We start from the raw sequence: 25,677 nt of genomic DNA on the forward strand, positions 1-25,677 counted from the left end.
TTTTAACACTTAAGCCTGAGACCTGGAGTGGTGGACAGAGAGTTGAAGCTTAAGAGCCACACTGTATAATAGCAATGACATGGTGGTATGTATACTTAGACACAGATTATTACACAAAAAAGTTTATTTAAAGCAGAAAGAGATGTCTAGAAATAGTAGTTAACTAACTTTTATTTCATTATTATTTGCCAATATTTTGCCTCGATCATCACGATATCTTCATATGAACAAGGATACAATCCTAATTGATGACCTGTATAGGATATCTCATAGACCATAAGCTGAACAATTAAAATTCCTTCACCTGCCCATAGAAGACACCGGTTAGGACTTAGAGTCAATCTATGTCGGCCTTCCTATTGTTATCCCTGCATGCATGTCCACACTTCATATCCTAGTGCTTATAAAGATAGATGCCTTGGTGTTCAAGGCAAAATATCAGCTAATAATCACTGGATAAGTTAGTTATTATTCTGGGATGTCTGTTTTTGCCTTTGAACAAAAACATGAAGGCTAATAGTGATGTCGAAGAGAACATTAACTTGTAGGAATAAAGCAGTTATTCTCCAACTTTACGAAGATTTGATAACATTTGGGCTACAGTGCTTGGATATGGTCAGCACAAGTCAAATAAATCTTTGACTTTTCAGCTTAAAAGGGTATAGCTATCCAAAACACTTTTAACTGGCTGAATCATTTTTTCACTTCATAATTTCACCTCTAATTTTTTCGCCACTTTAATCCTGGCCTATTGAATTATGCATATGAGAACAAACTAAAGTAATACAATAGAAATAAGAGGTGGGATCTTATAAATAATAGATATACAGATACATGTGACATTTTGCAGCTATGGTAAACAGAAGGTCACCCTAATCCCATTTTAGACACCACTTTTTGATACTTATTAGTCTCCCATCCCTCACAAGTCTTGTGTGCCCTTCCCTTTGAGCTTGTATAACAGTCTTCTCTGTGGAATTCTGCAAGTATCATGGTATATTCACCATCTATCTGTTCACTTCTGGATGCAGGCCTTTACCAGCCTCTATCTTAATGACTGCTCTAGATATATCGACTATATCACTGTCCTTCACACAAAAGGCTGCACAACTTATAGCAAATCGATGCAGTTACTTCAGTCCTAGTTCCACTCTTATATAACAATTATCTTGTCCTGCTTATATTTGTTAGGAATCTTGCTTGTGCTGAAAGTGAAGCTGAACAACCTGCTGAGAATTGCTAATTTTCTTGCATGTTCTTTCATCCTCTCCATTTTGAAATCCTGTATATTCAAAATATTGTATTCGAATCGGATTCTTCCAACTCATCCACCTCTGTTTTTTCATTCAATTTCTCATCATCATCTGAAAAGTTTATATACCTGCCTGGAATGTATATTTTACTGAAATGATTACTCGATCTTAGTTACTTTTAGCATTCTGACACTTTTCTATCCTTATTTGCTAAAGTTTTTTTTTTTTATGATTATTCTTCCTTTTACTTGATGCATAGAAAAAAACTTTCTCGAACCAGGTCTCACTAATGCCAGTAATTTTTGTATCCTTGCATTTATCATTGCTACTAACTCATCACCTTTATTCCCGAATATTTCAAGGAGTAATCTTGCATGGTAGGCATCCTCGGCTGATTGGTATTCAGTTGTAAGTCCCAAGTTGATTCCTGAACCAAATTCTCTACTACAGTCATTATATTTGTTATCTAGCAAAATAAGCTTTCCATTCTTGTTCTCATCCCTATCATGTTCTCTCTCTCTCTCATTGCAATCACAGTTTAGACATATTGGTTTAATATGCATGGCCAAGCCCTCCTGCAAGCAGCCACTCTGACACATCTGGTTTCCCTATGTGTAATTCACTCTTTCACTGAACAACAGTTGCTCCAAGAACCTAATGCCAAATCCATTTAAGCATAATCCTTTTGACCATCAAAATTGATGTGCACATCAATATAATGCACACTATTTCTTCTGCACAGTTTGTGCAGTAATCATTTGTGGATATGTGTGCAGAACTAAACTGTTTTCTGGTTACTTAAACAGAAAATTATTATTGTTATTTATGGCATCCCTATGGAGTCTGGAGACTCATCACAGGAGACCCAAATCAACCATCATACACACAAATTCTATCATTAGCCTCCAGAACATTTTACCACCTTCCTGATATTTATTTTCTCTATACTTACCAGTCTTCCATGACTTTTGTTTAGCTACTTTTACACATAGCTTAACTCTTTTACATTTTTGTCTTTTAGGACAACTGCCAACTTATTTGTTAGTAACTTTTGGTATGCTTTCTTCTTTTTCAGACCTTTAATTTCTTGTGCCCACCATGGAGTTTTTATTTATAAGGTTTATAAGGATAGGAAAATTCTTATTTCCCTATCTTTATAAACAGCGTTACCACATACCTCCTTAGTTGAATCAATGTCTTCTTCAGAGTTTGCAACTGAGACTCCAAGGTTTGGTAAGAACCAAACTTAGCACTGAGTAATGATCACTTCCAATTTCAAATTTTTTGTATGCTTTTGTATCTTGAACCAGCATGAAAAAAAAAAAAAAAAAAAAACGAAAAGAGAAAACATCAGTTGTATTCTCAGTGAGAGTAGTGAATTTATAGAATGTGTAACTCAGTTATTTAGACAGAATATTTAGTGACATTGACAAATTAAATATGGAAATGGATAATAGCTGGTATGATGGTAAGCAAGGTGAATAAATTTATATGTAATAAGAGAGGAATCAGATGAAATACAAGCTAGAAGTGCAGAAAACTGTGATATATGAAAGTGTGTATTGAGTTAGAAATAAAACAGTTGATCCAACTGGATATAGTTCGCCCACCGATTAGAGATCCTTTGACACTTCTGTGTATCTCAGAAAAAGGAGAATCCATTCCGATAATAGGGTAATCAGTCATTATTTTGGGATGAGTTGTTTATTATTACCAGTCGGAAAATTAACTTCTCTTTTGTGATTATTGTAGTTAACTATGTTGCTTGTATAACAGTTACCTATAAAGCACGTGATTTCGCATGTTGGCAACCAATTCGGACGTCCTTCATTTCTTTCTCCCCTTCAGCATGAATCGACTATTCTTGGAAAGACGCGAAGCAGGGACCTACAAACGGTGGGCGAACTATACTGCAGGTATGAATATGAATTGTAGCAAAAAATTAGGGAAATGAATAGATGGCATCAAGGTAGAACCACACTAAAACTGAAGATATCAGAAAATAACTTAGCATGAATAATATTTAAGGATGTTTAAGCAGAGATAAAGTAAATAATATAATCAGAACAAAAAGTGAAAGATTACTAAAATAGTTAATTTGAGACAAAAATGGCTGGGAAAAGACCTGGAGGAAGACCAAGATCTAGCTGAATTGATGTGGTTAGAAGGCTGAAAGATCAAAAAGGTAAGTGCTGATCAAATCAGAAGTTTGGCAAATAAAGAAATTTCATAAGAAATGGGTAGTGATTATTATTATTATTATTTGACACCTCCAGGGAGTCCAAAGACTCATCGAGGGAGGGCACCTGCTCTACAATGCTGTCTCCACCACTCAATCCACCAAATGACCACAGCTACCAATGCCATCTACCGCCTACCACCACCACTAGTTTTACCACAGACAATTACAAACATCTATGCCCATGGTGGGATTCATACCCGCAGCCTTTTGGCTGGAGAGCGGATATGCTAACCACTCGGCCAGCCAGGCCATGATATGTTAATTTTGTTGTACTCTCATAATATTTGGTACAACCCTTGAGAGTATGTACCAGAAAATGGTACATAATGTGTGGCATATCAACATGAAAGTATTGTTTAAGACTTATTTCTTGATATTAGTGAAAATATTTTGAAAGATTGAATATTTGTATGCAGGAGCAAAAGGTTTATCATTATAAAATTATTACTGTTTATATATATATATATATATATATATATATATAATTTTTTTTTTTAATACTGGACTGTATCTGTTTTTTTTTTTTGTTTTTTTTTAACACACTGTTTTGTCTTTAGGAGCTCACTGGAGTTTATACAAATAGTTATGATGGTTCCTTGAACATGGCTAACGGATTTCCTGTTTTTGCTACTGTCATAATGGCCAATCACATTTCCAAGAAAGATGATAAAGTTGCTACAAAAAATTTAACAGATGAAGATATTAAAGCTATAATTGCTCTTTCTAAAGATGAAAGAATAGGAGAAAGGGTTAGTTTTAATTTTGGAAATCCTTATTTCATGTTCTATTTCATTTTATATACATTTTATTTAACTTTCCTACAGCCTTAAGAATGATATAATTCTTTCTCTTAAGTTTTTCAATACCTTAACGGTACAGAATGACTTTTATACATTTGTTCTCTGTTCTTCATTATCTTTTTTTTTTTAGTATGCACTCTATTAAAGCTGGGGTCTGCTGCATTTGATCAATTGATCAAATGCAGCAGACCCCAGCTATCTTATGTATGCCCTAAACTCACTTGTAAATTTCAATTAAATCTGCATTCTATCTCCTGTTAAACACACTGCATTCATCGGATTAGAAATCAGATGATTCTCATAACTTTAATGCATGCAGTGCAGTCTCTACTACTTCATTAAATTTTCAAAATACCCTCAGTTTTCTTGACATCTATCAAAAACCTTGTTGAGTAAAGCTGGGGAGTTATAATCCATTATTGGGTTGGTTACAGATAATGGTATCATTGCTTTCATCTTCACTAAATATTGTGCCCAGAATAGATAAAATGTAACCTGTTCTTCTATAGGAGGGGTGTTCGACTGGTCAATCGTGGAGCGATTTTTGGTCGATCCCGGAGCAATTTTTGGTCGATCTCTTGTGTATTCCTCCTTACTTACAAATTTAATTAAAACTGAAAACATAATATTTTATTTATCATTATTTTGTATTATTTTTAATTCGCTTTAAGTGTATTGCTATTGTTTATTTATTTTTCGTTAAAATTGTCAAATCAGTAATTTTCTTATAAGTCCGGGTAAATGAATTAATTTGGATCAGTGGAAGTCAAACAGCGAGCCGAGTGAATATGATTATAAGCAAAGTGTAAAAACTAAAAAACTCGATTGTAGCTTAAATATTAAATATTCCAAAGCACATTACATCGATTTTTTACTTAGCTTAAGTCCCATGTGAATATTGTAAAAAAATAAACTTTGTTTGTCTCGGTATAGTTTGTATTAGATGTTTTTGTAAATAACTCTTTTGAAGCTAACTGTATATACTACTTTAATAAGAATGTTAGAGTGTTAAAAACAAAGGCAATGTTTTTGTCGCCAAAGCTGTACATGGCGGCATTAGAAAGATTGTTATTGAAACTTGTATGCATGAGAAAGGCTTGCAGGCTCTAAGTATAAACATCTCCGAAGTCAGTCAGAAAGAGTTCAAACAACTTTCCGATGGCCGGCAACTTACAATCAAAAGAAACCAGAGGAGAACAAAAGGCATGCCGAACTTGAAACTTAAGATGAAAGCCTCATACCAATTCTTTGGGGGTTGCCAAACTTCTTGCGAGGTCTCAGAGGAGCCTAATAAAAAGGGACTGAAGCAAGCAGAAGGGGTCCCGGTTCCAGAATTGCTGTCAGAGAGACTGCCCGGATTCACGTTGCTTGAGAGAGGAGTTCCCCGCTTCCAGAAAGGAGCTTCTTGGTTCGAGATGTCGCTAGAGAGAGAGACTACATCTAGGCCACAGACAAGGTTTCAAATTTCCGAAAGGAAGAGTTCCAATTGCCAGAGAAAAGTTTCCAGGCCAGGTTAATGTCAGACATTCACCAGTGTGTTGCGTTTTCATTACAATTTGATGAATCAAACGATTTCACTGATATTGCTCACTTAAGAAGAACTTTTAGAAAATATACCATTATTGGGAAGGACTAGGGGAGAAGACATTTTTTTCGGCATTTGATGAATTTGTGAAACAACACAAATATCTGCTTTTTAAACTTGTGTCTATTACTACTGATGGTGCTCCTGCAATGATAGGTAATAAATCAGGCCTCATTTCATTATGTAAAAACGATGACAAATATCCAGATTTTTTAACATACCACTGTATTATTCACCAACAAGTAGTGTGTAGTAAAAGATTAAACACGAAAGATGTTTTGGATATTACATTTAAAATTGCAAATTCTGTTCGAGGAAAAGCCCTGCAACGGTGGTTATTTAAATTACAGGCAGATGATGATAGGGAAATTCTGTTGTACAGTAATGTTCGCTGGCTCAGCAGAAGTCAATTTTTAGTAAGATTTCTTGTATTAATTAACGATATAAAAAATTTTCTTGATGAAAAAGGAGATATTTATCCACAATTGAGTGATAAAAGATGGTTGGTACACTTATCATTTTTAGTAGATTTCTGTACGAAATTAAGCAATTTAAATTTAGAGTTACAAGGTAGAAATAAAAATTTAATTGATATGTTAAGTTCAATAAAAACTTTCCAATAATACTTACTTTTATTAAAGAAAAATATAAATGAACCGCGAATTTAGACATTTCCCATATTTATTAAAATTTTTTCAACAAAATCAAGAAATGCTTCGCGATTTAAAAGAATTTATTTGTGAAATAGAATTAGTTGAGGAAGAAATAAATTTAAGATTTTAATAAAACTGAAATGATTGTATCTTTTATCAATAATCCATTTCAAAGACTGAATGATATATGCACATAAACACAAGAAAGATATTTAATTAACCAAATATTTCAGTCTGGAAATAGCAGACCATCCTCAGTGGTATTGCAAGAACAGTTTTTAAAAAAAAAAAATACAAGCTAGAATACTAACGATAGATCATTACAAATAGAACATGCCGCATGATGTTATATCACTGAGTATGAAACAGAATATTTTGAAGTAGAGACATGATTGAAAAAAAAAATTAATGAGTAATCTTGATTAGACTTTCCCAGATTTTTGATATAGATATATACGGTCATTACGATTTAGGTTGGGACGATGGAGCAAGGCCTCCACGCTTTCCTTGAACAAACGTTCAAACCTATAACGGGATCTATGTAAGAGGCGAGTCCTGGACCAAAAGATGCTGCGGTCAGTTTCAATCCCGTGTTGAGCCAATCCAGACTTTACAGGTTTGTTGTGAAGAATGGAGGATTGATGTTCTTGGATTCTTTTTTTCAAGAGAACATCCAGTCTGTCCAAAATAGGAGAGATCACAGTTGCAAGGAATTTGATAAACTCCAGGAAGAGATAAAGTTGAGCATTTGTCTTTAGGAGAAGGAAAATGAGAAGACAATTTGTTAATAGGTGAATACGTAGCTGTTAAATCATATTTCTTTAAAATTCTTGCGATAGGGTCTGAAATACCGGAGATATAAGGAATAGGCACTCGACGTATTGAAACTTTGTTGTTTTGTTGAGGATTATAAGAATTGAGAAAAGTACTTTTTTCAGAAAAGCCATTGAGTTTCATGTGTTGTTGGATAGTAGAAAGTTCTTTCTGTAGATAATCAAAAGTAGAACAATTAGTTTTGGCTCTTCTGATGAGGCATTTTATAATTCCTGTTTTTTGATATGGATGGGCCAATTCTTTAAGAATGTAACGACCTGTGAATGTTGGTTTCCTGTATACTGTAGTTGTAAGAATATTTGAAAGTGACCGGATGAGGAGAACATCTAAAACAGATAACTGGTTGTTTTCTTCTATTTCCATAGTAAACTTTATACGATGATGCAAGGAATTGATACTGTTTAAAAAAGAAGGTAAAGAGTTTTTGCTGTGTGGCCAAATAGTAAAGATGTCATCTATATATCTTACCCAAAAGAATGGTTGAGGGAAAATAGATGAAAAGAGGACCTTCCATGGCCGTTCCTTCTACTTGGCTGTAAAATTTATTTTGACATACTAAATATCCAGAATGTATTATGAAATCGGATAGTTTTATAATGTCTTCAGGAAAGATGTCAGCAAGTAATTTTAAAGTTTCCTTGAGAGGTACATTGGTATATAAAGATTCTATATCAAAGCTAACCATAAGATCTGTAGGTTGTAATGAGACATTTTTAATTTTTCAAAGAAATCTGAACAGTTTTTTAAAAAAGAATTAGTGTTGCCAATGTAAGATTTCAATAATTTAGCTAGATATTTTGCAATAATTTAGAAAAAGTCCTCTTCTCATCTATTTTCCCTCAACCATCCTTTTGGGTAAGATATATAGATGACATCTTTACTATTTGGCTACACAGCAAAAACTCTTTACCTTCTTTTTTAAACAGTATCAATTCCTTGCATCATCGTATAAAATTTACTATGGAAATAGAAGAAAACAACCAGTTATTTTTTTAGACGTTCTCCTCATCCGGTCGCCTTCAAATATTCTTACAACTACAGTATACAGGAAACCAACGTTCACAGGTCGTTACATTCTTAAAGAATCAGCCCATCATCCATTTCAAAAAACAGGAATTATAAAATGCCTCATCAGAAGAGCCAAAACTAATTGTTCTACTTTTGATTACCTACAGAAAGAACTTTCTGCTATCCAACAACACATGAAACTCAATGGCTTTTCTGAAAAAAGTACTCAACATCTTCTCAATTCTTATAATCCTCAACAAAACAACAAAGTTTCAATACGTCCCAACCTAAATCGTAATGACTGTATATCTATATCAAAAATCTGGAAAAGTCTAATCAAGATTACTCATTAATTTTTTTTCTTTTTTTTTTCGATCATGTCTCTACTTTAAAATATTCTGTTTCATACTTAGTGATATAACATCACACACCGTGTTCTATTTGTAACGATCTATTGTTAGTATTCTAGCTTGTATTTTTTTTTTTTTAAACTGTTCTTGTAATACCACTGAGGATGGTTTGCTATTTCCAGACCGAAATATTTGGTTAATTAAATATCTTTCTTGTGTTTACATGCATATATCATTCAGTCTTATGTCACAAGTATCCTTAAAACAGCAAATCCATTTCGAGAAAACTTGAACATCACAGAAATTTCAAATAAAATTAATGCGGTGTTTGATATAAACCAAGCTGAAGTAGAACTTGAGATAATAAACATTCAGAATAGTTTACATTTAAAATCAATAAACAATGAAGTCATTTGGAAGTATGCACATGAAAAATTCCCAATATTAACTGATATTGCGCAAAAAATTCTGTCATGTTTCGGATCGACATACTTGTCAGAATCAGCTTTTTCAAATATGACCGTCATAAAAAATCAATTAAGAAACCAAATTACAAATGATCATTTGGATGATTGTCTGCGATTGGCCACTTCTTCATATCAACTTGACTATGAAAATATTGCGAGGTCCAAACAATGCCAAATTTCACATTAACTTTTTTTTTTTTTTTAATCAACCAGCATTTCCTTTAACTTGTGAGTTTGTAATCAATCTGTTGTTTTTTCTAACTTAGGTTTTCCAGAATAGAGAAATAAATATTTTATTCCAATATTTTTTTTTTTTTGTTGTATTAAAATAATTAAAAGTGATAAATAAATTTTTAAATACACAAATAAAGTTTTTAGTTGTTTATTTGTGCGTAATCAGATATCTGGGGGAACGTGATCTATATAAGAGAATAGATCGCCGAGTAACTTTTTATAGAAAGTAGCTCGCTTAGTAAAAAAAGGTTGAACACCACTGTTCTATAGGTTCACTAGAATTCATTTGATGTTTTTTGCTTGCCTTCCTCTTTCCACAGTTTTCTTTTTATTGTTTATTTTCATTACAAATCTGTCACTGCAATTATTTATTGATAAGGACTTTTTAAAAGTTTATTTAAGATAATGATGTCATCTATATAGAATAAAGTAACCAAGCTTAATATATCCTATCTGAATATGAAGTTTAATATTGCTTTCCTTAATATTGTACAACCTTGCCTTATGCCTGATTGAGCATTGGGCCATCAGTTGTTTAAACTGCTAACTTATACTAAGTATTGTTCATGATGTTACATCATACACATTTAGCATTTTGAACTTTTGATACCTTATATTCTGTTTCAAGATCATCATCATCATCAAATTCCTGCCATGTACCCTCAAGGGGTGTACAGGATATGACAGTACTACATGAAAAAATTATATCATTACTAACTTCCTATCTACAATTTTCCTCCAAATCAGTCTGTTACTTGTCAAGACTCCAACATTATCAGATCTTATATTTCTATCGTCTAAGGCACTTTGTACCATATCAATCCACCTATATATTGGTCTTCCTCTGGGTCGTTTTCCTGCCAACCTGGCAGAGAACACTTGTTTTGCTAATCTCTTTCCTCTCCCATTCTATTTAAGTGACCATACCACCTGAGATTAGCTCTGCTAACACATTCCTGGATGCTGACAATGTCAAGTTCTTTCCTAATATCCTCATTTTTAATGTGATATTGCCATTGATGCCATCTGTTCACGTCTCTAATCTTTCTCAGGACTCTCATATCTGCGGTCTCTAGTCTTTGGTCAAGTGTTTTACTTCTGACCCAGCTCTCAGATCCATAAGTTAAAACTGGTTTGAACACTGTCTTGTATACAGCTAATTTAGTGTTCCGACTAATTTCTCTCTTATTTCATATGAATTTATTCATTTGACTTCCTACCATACCAGCTTTGTTGATTCTGTTGTTTATTTCCATATTTAATTTACCATCTTCACTAAAAATCGTTCCTAAGTAGCTGAAATGTTTTAATTGTTCCACAGGTTCCCCATTCACAACACAGTTGACATTTTCAACAATTTTACCTATTTTAATTTTCTTTGTCTTTTTAATGCTGATCTTCATACCATATCTATTACAACAGTTATTCAATTTAGTCAGAGAATCTTACAGACTTGTAGCAGATTTATTTAGAAGTATAACATCATCCGCATAAAGCAAAGAGCTGACATTAACATCTCCAATTTTGATATCATGTTTAATACCACTTTCCTTCATAATGTGATCCATATAGATAATGAATAACAGAGGGGATAATGTACATCCTTGTCTCACACCAGATTTAACATTAAACCATCTTCCTGTACTTCCTTCAATTCTAACTGCTGACTTACAACTCAAATAAAGACTAAGTATTGCTTGATATAATGCCCCATTGACACCATATAACTGCAGCGTATTGAATAGCTTCACTCTTGGCACCTTGTCATATGCCTTTTCCAGATCGACAAAACTTAAATACAGATCTTTGTTATATTCCCATGCTTTCTCGACTATTTGTCGTAAAGTGAAGATCTGATCCTGACAGCTTCTATTTAGCCTGAATCTAGCTTGTTCTTCACCAAGCTTTTCTTCCACAATTCTTCTCAACCTTTTCTCAAATATACTTGCATAGATCTTGCCAGGAACACTCAGTAGGGAAATACCTCTGTAATTCTCACATTCAGTTTTATTTCCCTTTTTATATATGGGTACTATGAGAGCTCTACTCCAATCATCGGGAATTCGTCCCTCTGTCTAGGCTTTCTGAACTATGCAGTGCAGCCACTGTAAGACTCTTATACCACCATACTTCAGCATTTCTGGTCGAATATCATCTACTCCAGCTGCCTTTCCACATTTCAAGCCTTTGATGGCTTTTTCTACTTCAAGTATGGATATGTATTCCTGACTGCATGGCTGGTCAGTGTTTTTTATCACTGTGCTGTCATCACTGCTTGTTTCATTTAGCAGTTTTTCAAAGTAATTACTCCATACTTCAAGGATATCTTTTTCTCCTGTTTTCATGTCACCTTTATCATCTCTAACTCCTTTTACAGCACTCTTTCCTCCATTCCTAAGCTTCTTCAACAACCTCCAGAATATTTTGCCACCTTCTTGATATTTATTTTCTATATTCTTGCCAAAGTCCTCCCATGACTTTTGTTTAGCTAGTTTTACACACTGTTTAGCTTTCTTACATTTGTCTCTGTATTCTGTAAGAGTAAAAGCTGACTTATTTGCCAGGAACTTTTGATATGCTTTCTTCTTTTCCTTCACTGCCTCTTTAGCTTCCTTTGCCCACTAATATGTTCTGATTTTTCTATCCTTGCAGACAACCTCACCACATGCCTCTCTGGCAGAATCAATCAATGTTTTCTTCAGAGTCTGCCACTGAATCTCCAAGGTTTGATTCCTGTTCTCAAACTCTTTCATTTTCTTTTCAATAATCTTTCTGTATTTTAATCTACAGTTCACATCTGAGAGCTGCTCAACTTTTATTCGCTTTAAAACTTTCTTACATGTCATTCTTTTCAATATGAAATTCAATTTTATCCTGCTCAGGACTAAATAGTGATCACTTCCAATTTCAAAACCTCTGTACACTCTGGTGTCCTGCACCAGGGAGAAAACATCACTATCAACAATAACATAGTCAATGAGACTTTTCTTATTCCTAGCCTCTTCTCTCCATGTGAATTTGTGCGCATTTTCATGTTGGAACATGGTGTTAGTAATAACCAGTCCATGTCCTGAGCAGAAATCCAACAGATATTTGCCATTATTATTAGCTTTGCTCTTTTCTCCAAATTTTCCCAAAATATTTTTGTATGTCTCACAATCATTTCCTACTCTGCTATTTAGATCCCCAACAAGGACCAACTTTTCCTTTTTCATTGTGTCAGTTGCTTTTTCTAAAGCGTCAAAAAATTCCTCCACTTCTACCTTAGTAGAACCTTCTGTGGGACCATAGGCACAAATAAGTCTCATTGTCCAGTTCCCCATTCTCATATTTGCCCACATTACTCTACTTGAGACTGACTGCCATTCAAGAAGATTAGCCTCGTATTTTGTGTTGAATACTATGGCTACTCCTGCTTTTCCTTGATTGTCATTGCCTGAATATAACATTTTGTATTTATTGCTGAGAAAGATCTCACCAGTTTTGGTCTTTTTTGTTTCAGTCACCCCTATTATGTCGATCTGGTACTTATCTAATTCCTCAGCTAGCTCCATTTCTTTGCCATTCAGGCTTCTTACGTTGATAGTACCGATCTTTAACTCTGGTGATGTTGAGTTGGGGTTTGTTTTCAGATTTGTTCCAGTAGCTGACTTTTCGCTGTTCGCCCTGGTTCCCTGGCGAAAACAACGGGGGCCTTGTTTAACCGGGCGACACCCCAGCCGGCATGAAATTTTGTCATGTTGTACCATCATTTTTTATTTTGATTTAACCAATAAGAATACAATTTGGTCGGCTAAATCCCAAATTGCCAGCCCAACCTCGTTCGTTCAGTATCAAAGTAGATACCATCAGTAAAGCTTAAATAGGAATCCTGATTATATTCCCAAGACTAGATTTTAACTTGACAATTTGTCACGTTAAAATCTAGTCTTGAACTTATATTTGGCTTAAACCCAGCTTTTTTTCCAACAGTTTTCTTTACCTTTATCTGTAGTACAGTTGAATCTCATTATACCAATCTACTAAAAAATCCCAACTAAAGCCCTAAGATGCAATGCTATGCAGAAATTTATAGCATACTATCCACTATAACAAACTATTCCTGTGATCACTATGATGACAATTAACTATATACTTGCATTAATCTTTTCTGATCAGAATGATTAGAAAAGATTATTGTAAGTATACAGTAAGAAAATTCTTCTTTAATCTTAATAAGCCTTCTGATTATGCAGTGTAGTCAATGAAAAAAATTTATACTATATGTTTGTATTTTGGGTCAGATATCATCTACTTAAGCTACCTTTTCACATTTTAGGCTTCTGATGGTTTTGATTTCAAGTATTGATATGCATTCTCCTAATTATTAAATGAAGTAACATTTGTTATATCTAATAATTTTTCAAAATAATTTCCAAGAAATAACTTTGAGATAACTTTTAAATATATATGTCAAGATCAGAATGTTATTTCTGCTGTTCATTGGAAATTTTCAATAGTTTATATTAGATTAATTAAATTATATACAGTGAATTAGCTTGATTTATATGATTTGTAGAAGTTCATTTTTATTACTTGTAGATTGTTGCCAGTATTGCACCATCAATTTGTAGCCATGAGCCAATTAAAAGAGCTCTCTCACTTTCCCTCTTTGGTGGTGAACCAAAAAATCCAGGTATTTTTTATGTTATTTTATTTGAATTAGTTCAAACCATTTAAATGCCTGAAATTTCCACTTTTTGCAGAAATTAAGATTTATTTTCCTGTCAGTGTTATTTTATATTAGTTTTTGTTTCTTAACAACTGAGATATGTTTTTATAGTTTATACATGTTTTTTTAGTTAATGTTTTTAATTAGTTTGGTTTCAAAAGGAGAAACTAGAAGCTATGAATTCATTAAACAAGGATTAGAATATTTAATTTCTTATTTAAGTTTCTTACCAGAGATGATTATTAGAAACATGTATTTGCAAAAATTAATAATCATTTTATTGTTGCAGATATTTCGCCCTGAAACTAACAGGCCGTCATCACTGCATAAGCATATTCACAAGGGTGAAGCACAAACAACAGAATGTTATTCCTTTTTACAGATCTGAGTCACTTGCTAGAGTGTCACTATACAATGAGTAGTCACAAAATAAAATTAAGTTAAAAATAAAATAAATAACAAAATAAAATAATTAAAATGGCATGTGACAATAAAAGGGGAGGGTACTGCTTGTCATTTATCATTATGAGATCCTCCCAAATCTTAGCAGGGGGATAGACAGTCATTCTGATTTAAGTTTGGACATTGTAGAAGCACTTCAGCCTCTCTTTTAAATGTGATTTTCAAATAAAATAACATAAAAAAAAAAAACTGAATTTTTGGTTCACCCCAAAGAGGGAAAGTGAGAGAGCTCTTTTAATTGGCTCATGGTTACAAATTGATGGTGCAATATTGACCACAATATCCATTTTGTGTTGTGCCAGGCCAGATTTTTCAGGCTTATTGTGGGTGATGTGAATAGCTTATAATTAAGATTTAATTAGCTAAACTACATCCTGCCGACTGCGCCATTTATGTTGTGTCCCAATTTATGATTTTTATTCCAATTAGAGAAATTCTGCTTAGCTATGTTCAACTATTATCTACGCATGAGATATCACCAAAATTTTTACTAATACTTAAGTTATTTCTCCCCTTAGTACCTCTAATATTTGTATTTATACTGCGCCTTTTGGGATATTTAGTTTGAGATATTATATACAAAAACAAGGAGAAAGAACTAAAATATGTCTGAAAGTGAAACAATGTTGACAATGTTGCAGTCGTGACACTTTATCTCGTTTCTTAACACATTAATTTCCCGCGTGATTAGGTTCATAATTTTTCAAGTGGTGCATTGGACAGCAATTTCAGACAACTGTTTTATCATTGGACAAAAAGTTTATTAAAAACTTTAACATGGTACAATTCAATTTTTGTTATTACTCAATTCAATGCTAAACTAAATACTTACAAACTAACATTAGCTTATCATAAATAATTAAGCTATGATCCTATAACCGCCATAACAATTCAACACATAACTTCATATGACATGGACATATAAGATTAATTCACACTATTTAACTATTCAAACTTAAGTAGATTAACTAAACCTTTTACTGCACTAACACACAACTATGACATTTCAACTTTCCTATACATTACAATAGACATGCAAAATTCTCAGGACACTTAATTATTCATATAACATTAACACTAGCTATCTTACTTTTAATATATTCTGTCAGATACTAAAGTCCTAGTATAAATTTTTCTTGGTCACTTCAACAGTTCCGTATTAGAATAATGATACCTATTACAGACAAATTTTAGTTAACATTAGATATATTTTACAGTACCTTTCTTTCTTGAGTTTTTCATATGGGCCTTTACCTTTTTCTGATTGAACTAGCTTGGTATAACCTCTCCGATAATCTGTTTCTCCTACGTTCCTTTTGGAATTGAACTTTGCTTACGCGGTCTTAACCTCTCGTAACTTAGGACACACTTTGAATCATCTATATAACGGCTGTACAACTCGCGACGTGGATATCGATATCTTTACAGCTTTCCCTTTCTCGTGGTTGTCACTGAAGTTGAAACACAAAGAATATGTTTCCTTTTCTTTGACTCTATGGCATTCTTCGCTTCTTACATAGGAAATCTGGAATTGAAATCCCGCTCACTTTTGTTTCCATGTTGTGACGACAGAGATATAACCCCAATCTCCACTCAGGAAAACCGCGTGAAACCTATGCCACGGAGCTCGTAGAGAACACCTCGGGAACAGAACCAAAACAAAAACCAAAAAGCCTCGTGGGGGGGGGGGTTTCCAACCCTTTTATACTTGCTCTCCTAACGGCACCTCTTTAACTTCTTTTCTCCGCCTCCCCTACTTGTTTTTACTTCACCGACCAATTAGGGTGGCGTTTTTTTTTCTGCCAAACGATGTCTCAATCCGGGAATCGGCCCTGAGCGATAGTCTGTTGTTTTTCTTCCGCTAGCCTCTAACTTAGTCCCCTTTCCAAAATTTTTCTATGAATTCACTTAATATTTTTAATCTCTAGCCTCTCACATACCATCTCTTATGACTAATCCTTTTCTGTCTTATTTAGTTAAATTTTATCTTTTATATCATATTACAACATTAATATATTCTTTCCTTTTGTTAGTTAGTTCAACCAAACACCTTTATTTTATATATATTTTATTGGATGCAAGAATATTTCCTTTTTCTTTTAAATAATTCATTTAAATTAGCTATTAGCCTTTATGCAGGGTTTTTAATTTATTTCTCTTCATGTTACACCATGATAGCTGAGAATTCTACATTCTTAAGATATCAGGTGTAACACTGTTGTTCATGCACTCATTTTTGGACTGAATATCCTGTTTGTCCAAAGCAGTGGAGACAGTCATGTTGAAGCTGGTAAATACCATGAAGGGAGAGGGGGGGGGGCTGTTTATCTTATGTGGAATGTAACCAGGAGGATGGTGACACTCCAGCACGTGGCTCAGATCTGTAAAAAGGAACATTCCATTGTTTGTGTTTCATCTTGTGAATATGTTTGTGCACTGATTAGTTTCAAGCTGAAATATTTGCAGTAATATATTATTAATTCTTGTGAATACTTGTTACATAATAATCATTACTATGTCAGAAATGACATTAAAAACCAGTTTACCTGATATGAATTTTATTTAATAGTTGTGCTATAATACCACTTCAGATATTTAACTGTTCATTTCTTTTAGGAAGAACGGCTAAATATCTGAATTTCCTTGTTTTTCTTCTTAATGATGTATAATTTTGTATTTTCCAGGTCAAAAGCACAGAGTAAGAGGTGACATTAATATTCTTATATGTGGAGATCCTGGCACAGCTAAGTCTCAATTCCTGAAATATACAGAGAAGATAGCTTCTCGTGCAGTATATACTACTGGTCAGGGTGCATCTGCTGTTGGTTTGACAGCTTACGTACAAAGAAGTCCAGTAACCAAAGAGTGGACACTTGAGGCTGGTGCCCTTGTGCTGGCTGACAAGGGTGTTTGTCTTATTGATGAGTTTGACAAGGTGGGACATTTTGATACATACATACATATGCAGGAATTCCAAGGAGGAAGAATCTGCCAAATTTGAGGGGTTGATTCCATGCTTGATTTTAAGCAAAAAAAAATAAAATACCATGTCTGATTTCCAACCACTGTGGAGATGTAGTAATTGTAAAAAAAACAAGAATACTATGCCAAGTGTGCACACTTGGCATAGTATTTTAGAATTATAAGTTGCAAAATGTTTTAATGTTATTTTGAAACTTACTAAGGAAAAATCAATAATTTAAGAAATTAACATCAAATATAGCTCCTATGATAGTTATCTTCCACTACAATAGGTATTTCCATCTCTTTTAATAATTCTTACTTTGTCTTACTGTTGGATAGTCATATACCTACTAAATAGTAGATTAGATTAGATGTTTCATTGTCCTGTGAAACACTACTGCTTTGCTTGCCAGAAAGCTGAAGTGGCTGTCTACCATGTTTGGCCTTCAAAGCTAGAGCTCTGGTTTCTGTTTTTCTCCTCCCTCTCTCCCTACATGCAATGAAGGTCACCCTCCTCAAGGGTATGCCAAGCAGGGATAGAAACCAAAACATGCCTTACTTGAGTGGTTGCAAATTAGTGTTTATGGTAGGTATTATATCTGGGAAAATTCCCATGTTACTCCTCTAGGAAAATATTATTTTTATGGCTATTTAGCCTATTTTTGTTTAAGAGTGTCCCTTTTATAATGTCATTGGCTTTTTACTCAAATTTTAGGATTTACATCACTAATGCTGTAAATTTTGAGTAAAAAGCCAATGACATTATAAAAGGGACACTCTTAAACAAAAATATACTCAAAATTTACAGCATTACTGATGTAATGCCCTAAAATTTGAGTAAAAAGCCAATGATATAAAAGGGGCACTCCTAAACAAATATAGGCTAAATAGCCATAACAATAATAGCCTACATTCACCCCATTTTGCATGGGGGGGGGGGGGGGGCTGATAAAAACCAGCTATTGAACAAAGTCATCCCATTATCTCGTTCAGTTCTCAAAAAGATCTTGGAGAATATCATCAGCAGCAACTCCTTTGCCATCTATCCACAGCACATGCCTTTGTTTGGACACAAGCCATGGAAAGTTTGTGAAAAACTTGTGGTCACACTGCACGTTTTCAGGATTGATTAGGTTGGAACCAATGCTTGTTCATGAAACCACCATTTTTAGTCTTATAAAACTTCTCTCTGGTTAGTCATTGTGTGATAATGGATAGTATTGTCTCTTTAGATTCCTTAGACTGTAAATGAAGCAGATATCACTGCACTTCTTGTTTGAAAGCTTAGCTGACATCTCTTTAGTAAAAGCACATAGTTTAACATAATCAACCCAATAACATCAGTGGAATACTGTTTACAAGCTCTGAATATATTTGTAATTACTTATAGCTGAATCATGAAATTATTATATCTTACCACCTGTCTGGTTTTTTGCATGTATGAAATTTAAGGAATCAACTTCTGAACTCAGCAGACTCCTTGAGCACCTGTATATTATTAACTGTTGATGTTTCAAAATAACATTCAAAAACACTATTTTCATTAAACATTATTTTGATTATTATTAGATAATGAGGCTAATGCTATGAAAATATTCAGAATTCCATTAGAAGTTTTAGTGTCAAGGATAATTAAACATGAGTGTTTAATTTTAATTTTTTCATGTTTAATGCTATGGAGTAAAAATTTACATCAAGGAATTAAACTTTCACCTACAGTTAACTTAAACACTCTCCTCTTTGCAGACGACCAAATAATAATTACAAATTCTGAAGATAACTTACAGAAAGCGATTTTAAATCTAAACGAGATATCCAAAGATTATGGTATGATAATATCAACGGAAAAATCAAAAACTATGGCCTTTAAAGGACAAGATCCAGCAAGAACTAAAATAGTAATAGATAACAAGATCTTAGAACAGGTGAATTCATTTAACTACCTAGGATGTATGATCACATATGAAAATGAAAAAGATATAAACATAAAAATTGCAAAATATTTAAAAATAACAGGCGTAATTAACTCTATATTTAAACCAAACCTAGTTCAAAAACAAACTAGGCTAAAAGTATACAATACATTAGCCCTACCGGTCTTAATGTATGGAAGCGAAATCTGGACAATAAAACAAAAAGACAAACAAAGATTAACAACAGCAGAAATGAAGTTTATGAGAAAAACTGCAAAGTATACCCTATTTGATCACAAAAGAAACGAAGATATCATGAAAGAATTAAACCAAGAACCAGTAATAGAAAAAATAAAAAAATATAAACATAAATGGATGGAACACGTTCAAAGAATGAAAACAGAAAGATTACCAAAACAAGCCTTAAAGTACAAGCCATTAGGAAAAAGAAAACCATGACGTCCTCTTAAACGATTCAACAATGACTTCTAAAGCCGGAACAGGCCATACTAGGCCTAAATCCTTGATAAGTATGATGATGATGATGATGTTTAATGCTTTGTCTTTGGCAGTCAGAGTTTAGCAGATACCTTTTTTTTTTTGTAGAAGAATGAAGACTACTTTTTATTTGTAGGCTAACACCACATATCTGTAACCACAGCTCTGTTCTTTGATAGCATGAAGAATCCTGTAAGCATTCTTCATGTTACTCTTTTGTTGTATTCAATCTTGATCATGATTTTGTTATCCAAATTAAATCAGTAGCATATTAATGCAATAAATATGTGTGGTGAGAGGTTAAGGAAATTAGTAATCTTGTGTTTCTTAAACAGCTGGAGGTTGTAGCATGAGAGAGAGACTGTTCCAGAGAAGAGGAGTAGATAGAATGATAGAGTATGAAGAGAAATTAGTTTTTGGTTGGTTTGAAGCAGGACAGTAAATGGATGCTGACCAGTACCTGTTCATGTCCTTACAGGCCTAAAGGAAAGTGGAAGAATGATGGTTTAGCAGAACACTGCAATAAAAGTACTATAGAGTATTAAGACATAAGGTAAAAAAAAAAAAAAAATGAAATTCTTTGAGAAAGTGACTAGAATGAATCTGTGAGACAGGTCATTAATTAATTGGATTGTCCTCTTTTGGATTGCATTCAGAGATTTTTTTTTTTTTGGGGGGGGGGGGGAGTCACCATCCCAAATATTCAAGCAATATTCTGTGTCTGGACAGATTTTGAATTTATACATTGTAGGGGAGAAACCTGTTTGTGTCCTTACAGGCCTAAAGGAAAGTGGAAGAATGATGGTTTAGCAGAACACTGCAACAATGAAAGTACTATAGAGTATAGTTCGCCCACCGTTTGTAGGTCCCTGCTTCGCGTCTTTCCAAGAATAGTCAATTCATGCTGAAGGGAAGAAAGAAATGAAGGACGTCCGAATTGGTCGCCAACACGTGAAATCACGTGCTTTATAGGTAAGATTTACCAACTGTTATACAAGCGACATAGTTAACTACAATAATCATAAAAGAGAAGTTAATTTTCCGAGCGGTAATAATAAACAACTCCTCCCACAATACGGACTGATTACCCTATTATCGGAATGGATTCTCCTTTTTCTGAGATGCGCAGAAGTGTCGAAGGATCTCTAATCGGTGGACGAACTATATTAACACATAAGGTAAAAAAAAAAGAAATTCTTTGAGAAAGTGACTAGAATGAATCTGTGAGACAAGTCATTAATTAATTGGATTGCCCTCTTCTGGATAGCAATCAGAGATTTTTCAAGGATTTTTTTTTTGGGGGGGGGGGTCACCATCCCAAATATTCGAGCAATATTCTGTGTCTGGACTGATTTCTAATTTATACATTGAAGGGAAGAAAAGAACCCAAAGTTTTTTAAAGGTTGAAGAGGCTATGGCTGTGAGGCTGTGATGTATTTGTGTCAGGAAAGGCTGGAGGTAGTCAGTCCAAGAGAGAAATCCTAGTTTTTTTCATTAGATATAGGTATGTCAAAAGTAAGGAGAAATGAAGTGAGATCTTTCTTTCAGTTAATAAGTTAGTTAATAATTTAATAAGATAACATTTTGGCCGCATTGAAGTTCACATGGTTATGCTAATCCCACTGGAGTAAAGTAAAGGGATCAGAATTTAAGGCATTGGTTATGTAAGATCTTGAAGCTTCAAATGATTATGCACTATAAGGTTTGTTAAATGAAGAGAAGGGGATTGTATTTTAATTCCTGTCTGCTTTGTATCACTGGTGCATGCCTGTTCCTATTCTGGTGATGGCATCTTCTGAAAAGGATGATGTGACATGCCATCGAAGTATTTGTATCGGCTGTCATTGGACTAGGACAACAGTTTGATCAATTCTTCCAGATGACTGAAAGAAGTCAAAGGCTAGAGTATGCACTGCTGTAAGTAACAATACAAAGAACAATTCAAATATATAGAAGAAATCTTGCCAGGAAAGGGGTGGGGAGAGAAAGAAAGAAAGAGTGGGAAAATGAAAAAATGTTTAGACAGGATTCTCTGCAAACTGGATAATGGATAAGAGCACATAAGTTAAGTTTGAACTTTCCACATCCATCTCATTGACGGTCTATCCCTTCCCCTTTTTCCAGGAACTTTATCTTCTATTACTGTTTTGAGAAGTCAGTCCTTCTATCTTTCAATCTGTCCAAAGTATTTCAGCTTTCTTTTGTCATTATCTTTAATGAGCCTTAAAGTTCTACTGATTCTTTTTAGCACTCATCCATTTGATTGCCTTTCAGTATATGATATCCTCAACAGTCTTCTGTAACACTAGATCTCAAAAGTAGCTATCCTTTTTCCTATGACTACTTTAGGTTCCAAGTCTCACACCCATAAGTTGCTATTGGAAAATGCATCCAGAATCCAACTTTGTACCTGTGGAGATAGATCCATCCTTCCAAATTTTAGGCAGGTCTCTGACTGTTGTTTTAGCCATTCCTAATCTTGTAATGTCTTTCGAACATCAATTCTTCACATTAATAATGGATCTTGGGTACTCAAACTCGCTGACTTCCTCAATTTTTTTCTGTTTTTTAAGTACGCTTTCTCAGGAGTTTGCTTGTCTGTATTTCCTTTGAGAACCATAATCTTTGTCTTACTAGGACAGAGTTGGTCCTCTGTTCTAACTGATGTCATTAACTTTGTCAAGGATTCATCCTGTTCTTCCTGGTCATTACAAAGGGGTATTGTTTCATCATCGTACCTCAGATTATTGAACAATTTGCCACCTATCCTAATTTCTGTGTTAAGCTCATCCAGTGATACACGCGTGATGCCTTCAGCATAAATGAAGCCAATCAGTTAATCCAACACATGTTTTAACCATGACTTCTTGCTCATTGTACAAATTAGCCATCAACCTGATAATGTGTTGAGGAAAACCAATTATTTTCATTATCTTCCACAATTTCATATGCTGAACAGCAGTGGTGCACCCAGGGAGGGGGTAAGGGGCCCTGTTCCCCCCCCCCCCCCCCCCAAAAAAAAAAAGAAAAAAAAGAAAAAGGAAAAAACACTAGAAAAATTTCCAAAAATCTTTTCCTAATTAAAATTCTTTTTTCTTTTTTTTATATTTATGTTGTGTCTTCTATTTCTTTACTACTTATGAATTAGTGGCCATATAAGGGGGGAATACCCTATATCTCTGGGGAATCACGGCCACTGTGAATGCAAGGCGAATGAAGTAGTGCTCTTGAGGACCGAGCGCTACTTTGTTTGCCCAAGCCGGGCCGGAGGAGATCACGGGTATCATGTATTGGCGATAACTGCAGATGCTCAGTCATAGGTCGTATTGTTGTGTCCTGAATAAGCTAAGAAATGTTTTAACATAAAATATTCAGGTCATAACTTTAATTCAACATAGGCAGAGAATGTGGAATGTTGGCAATAGAAAAGGGATAAGTTTGTGAATGCAAATCAATTTAAGAACAAGGAGTTGTATAGAACTGTATAAAATGCTTGTAAAATATAATATGTAATACGTGTGGGCCAGATGTAGAAATCAATGTAAACTGTTAAATCCACTCAAGAACCCCGTTTCTAGTACTAAAGTAGCTAAGCCTGTGAGCCAGAGTTCAAGGATCACTTTTAACCATCCTGTTATGCATGCAAAAGGAGGGAACGAAATTACTGGAAAGAGAAACTAAAGTGCTTTTCAGGAAGAGAAAAACAAGTGCACGTGCAACAAAATAGAGAGAGCTGAATAGAATGACGTAAATACACGTGACCGCATTGGCGGGCATTGCGACAGCCGAGAAATAACGAGAGGAGAAAAGATAACAAAAAGGCCATGTAAACCCCATTCGAGGCATTTTTTGGGTTCCTGGTTCCTGACCTCTCTCAGACATAGGTCGAGTTCGTCGTCGGAGAAGTCCCTGGCTGTGTTTTGTCATGCGACGGAGGAACCAAGCAGATGCTGTCCGTTTCAGGCGATGTTCCCGTGCCACCTCCCATCTCTTCAGCAGAGATTCCTTTTGTGTAGTCCGACCGAAAACAACCAAATAGGAAGCTAAGCCAGAAGGCCTTGATGACCAGATAAGGCAGGAAAAGAGACAAAGCATCAAATCAGAGACGGTAAGGTAGACTTTTGTATTGTGATTTCCAGTCATAGAAGAGTGTGATCCCCTAAGAGAATATATAAGATGGACTAATTTTATGGAACTATAAGAATTGTCTATGACTTGGCTCGGGCCCATTTATTTAAGATTTGTTTGCCCTACAAGGCCGAGTGTATCTCTGTATGAACTAATAGTAGTGTATAAAGTAAGCTACTAATGACCACGTGTGTAAAGAAGGAATAACAAATGCCTAAGAATTAATGTTGAAATGCTTATATTAGTGGTCTATGCAAGTTTGTTTGTATGTTTAGTGTAATTAGTTTGTGCCTATGTCTTTACTTGAGAATACTTCTGATTATGTTTATATTGTATACTTGTATAATTCATTGAGCTTATTAAATTATTTCTTTCAAGTACCTGCCTGATCTGTTTTGTCGTATGAATTCAAACAGCTGCTCATAAAATAATAACGAACTTAGCGGGATAAACCATAGTGCATGAATGACTAAAGCGAGCCCCGACTGTAAGAAAGAGATAAGCAAACGGAGGTATAAAATTTATGTCAGTTTAATCATTATGTATCATTCTGAGAGAGCCATCCTGGGTAAGACTCCCGTCTATCCTAGGTATTAGCTGGCGCAGTAAAATTATAAATTTTGTTAATGCTTATCGGGTGAACTCTATCAGAATGCTGTGTGATTAAACTGTAGGGAGGCCAATCAAACCGCTTAGAATAAAAAGGAAAAAAATTTGGTAAAGGATAAACGTTTATTTGCATATATAAGAAAATTAAGATTACAGTATAACGATAATATGAAGTATAACATAATACAAGGAGATAGAAAGATACGTAACAGTATGCAATATAGTATGTATTCTCAAATCGTCTACTCAACCCCCCCCCCCCCACAAGATTAAATCATGAGTGCTTCCCCCCATAGATTAAATCTTGAGTGCTCGGCCCTTCCAAGATTATATCCTGAGTGCCCTACTGCTGAACAGTCAAAAGCTTTGGAGTAGTCTATGAAACACATTACCATAGAGAGTATAAATTGAGATCATTGAAAAGTATAAATTTATTTATACTTTTCAATGATCAGTCTAAGATAAAGGATCTGATCTCTGGTACACTTGCCTTTCCTAAAACTTGCATGTTTCCCCCAGCATCTCTGCTTCAATGCTATTTAAACTGATCTTTAATAAAATCTTGCTTGAATGAGAGATTAATAGTTCTGTAGTTCTTGCAATCCTTCATATCTTACTTTTTGTTTAGTACTATGAAAATTGATTTCTTCCAGCCTCTTGGCTATGATCCTGTCTCCCATATCCTTGTACTCAATCTATGAAACATTCATCATCCATTGCCAATGGCCCTTAATTAACTCTGCTGGGATTCCATCTGCACCTTGGTCCTTATTGTTGTTAAGTGGAGGAGGTTCCAAACTGAAATTTTTCTGGTGAGAGGGCTCCTCCATCTTTTCCTTATTCTCTCTGCTCTACAATTCCTCACAGTATTTTTTTCCATCTGTTTTTGATTTCAAGTTTGTCTGTTAGTGCTGCTCCATTCCTGTCTTTGATGCCATTTATTTTGGGCTTAAACTCCTGCTTTAG

General features: G+C 34.4%; 1 protein-coding gene across 1 annotated transcript in view; it reads left to right on the top strand.

Moving 5' to 3' along the window:
- Mcm2 (DNA replication licensing factor Mcm2) overlaps positions 1-25,677 on the top strand; it is a 145,388-nt gene that overhangs the window by 64,525 nt on the left and 55,186 nt on the right. Inside the window, exons 9-11 of the mRNA XM_090391546.1 lie at positions 4,053-4,244; positions 14,008-14,101; positions 17,284-17,534. Coding sequence (XP_090247672.1) covers positions 4,053-4,244; positions 14,008-14,101; positions 17,284-17,534 — 537 coding nt within the window. The remainder of the gene's footprint in view (positions 1-4,052; positions 4,245-14,007; positions 14,102-17,283; positions 17,535-25,677) is intronic.

This window comes from Typopeltis vanoorti, chromosome 1 (genome assembly GCF_054136105.1).
Source record: "Typopeltis vanoorti isolate ZY-2024b chromosome 1, IOZ_Tvanoo_1.0, whole genome shotgun sequence".
In the NCBI taxonomy this organism is placed as follows: domain Eukaryota; kingdom Metazoa; phylum Arthropoda; class Arachnida; order Uropygi; family Thelyphonidae; genus Typopeltis; species Typopeltis vanoorti.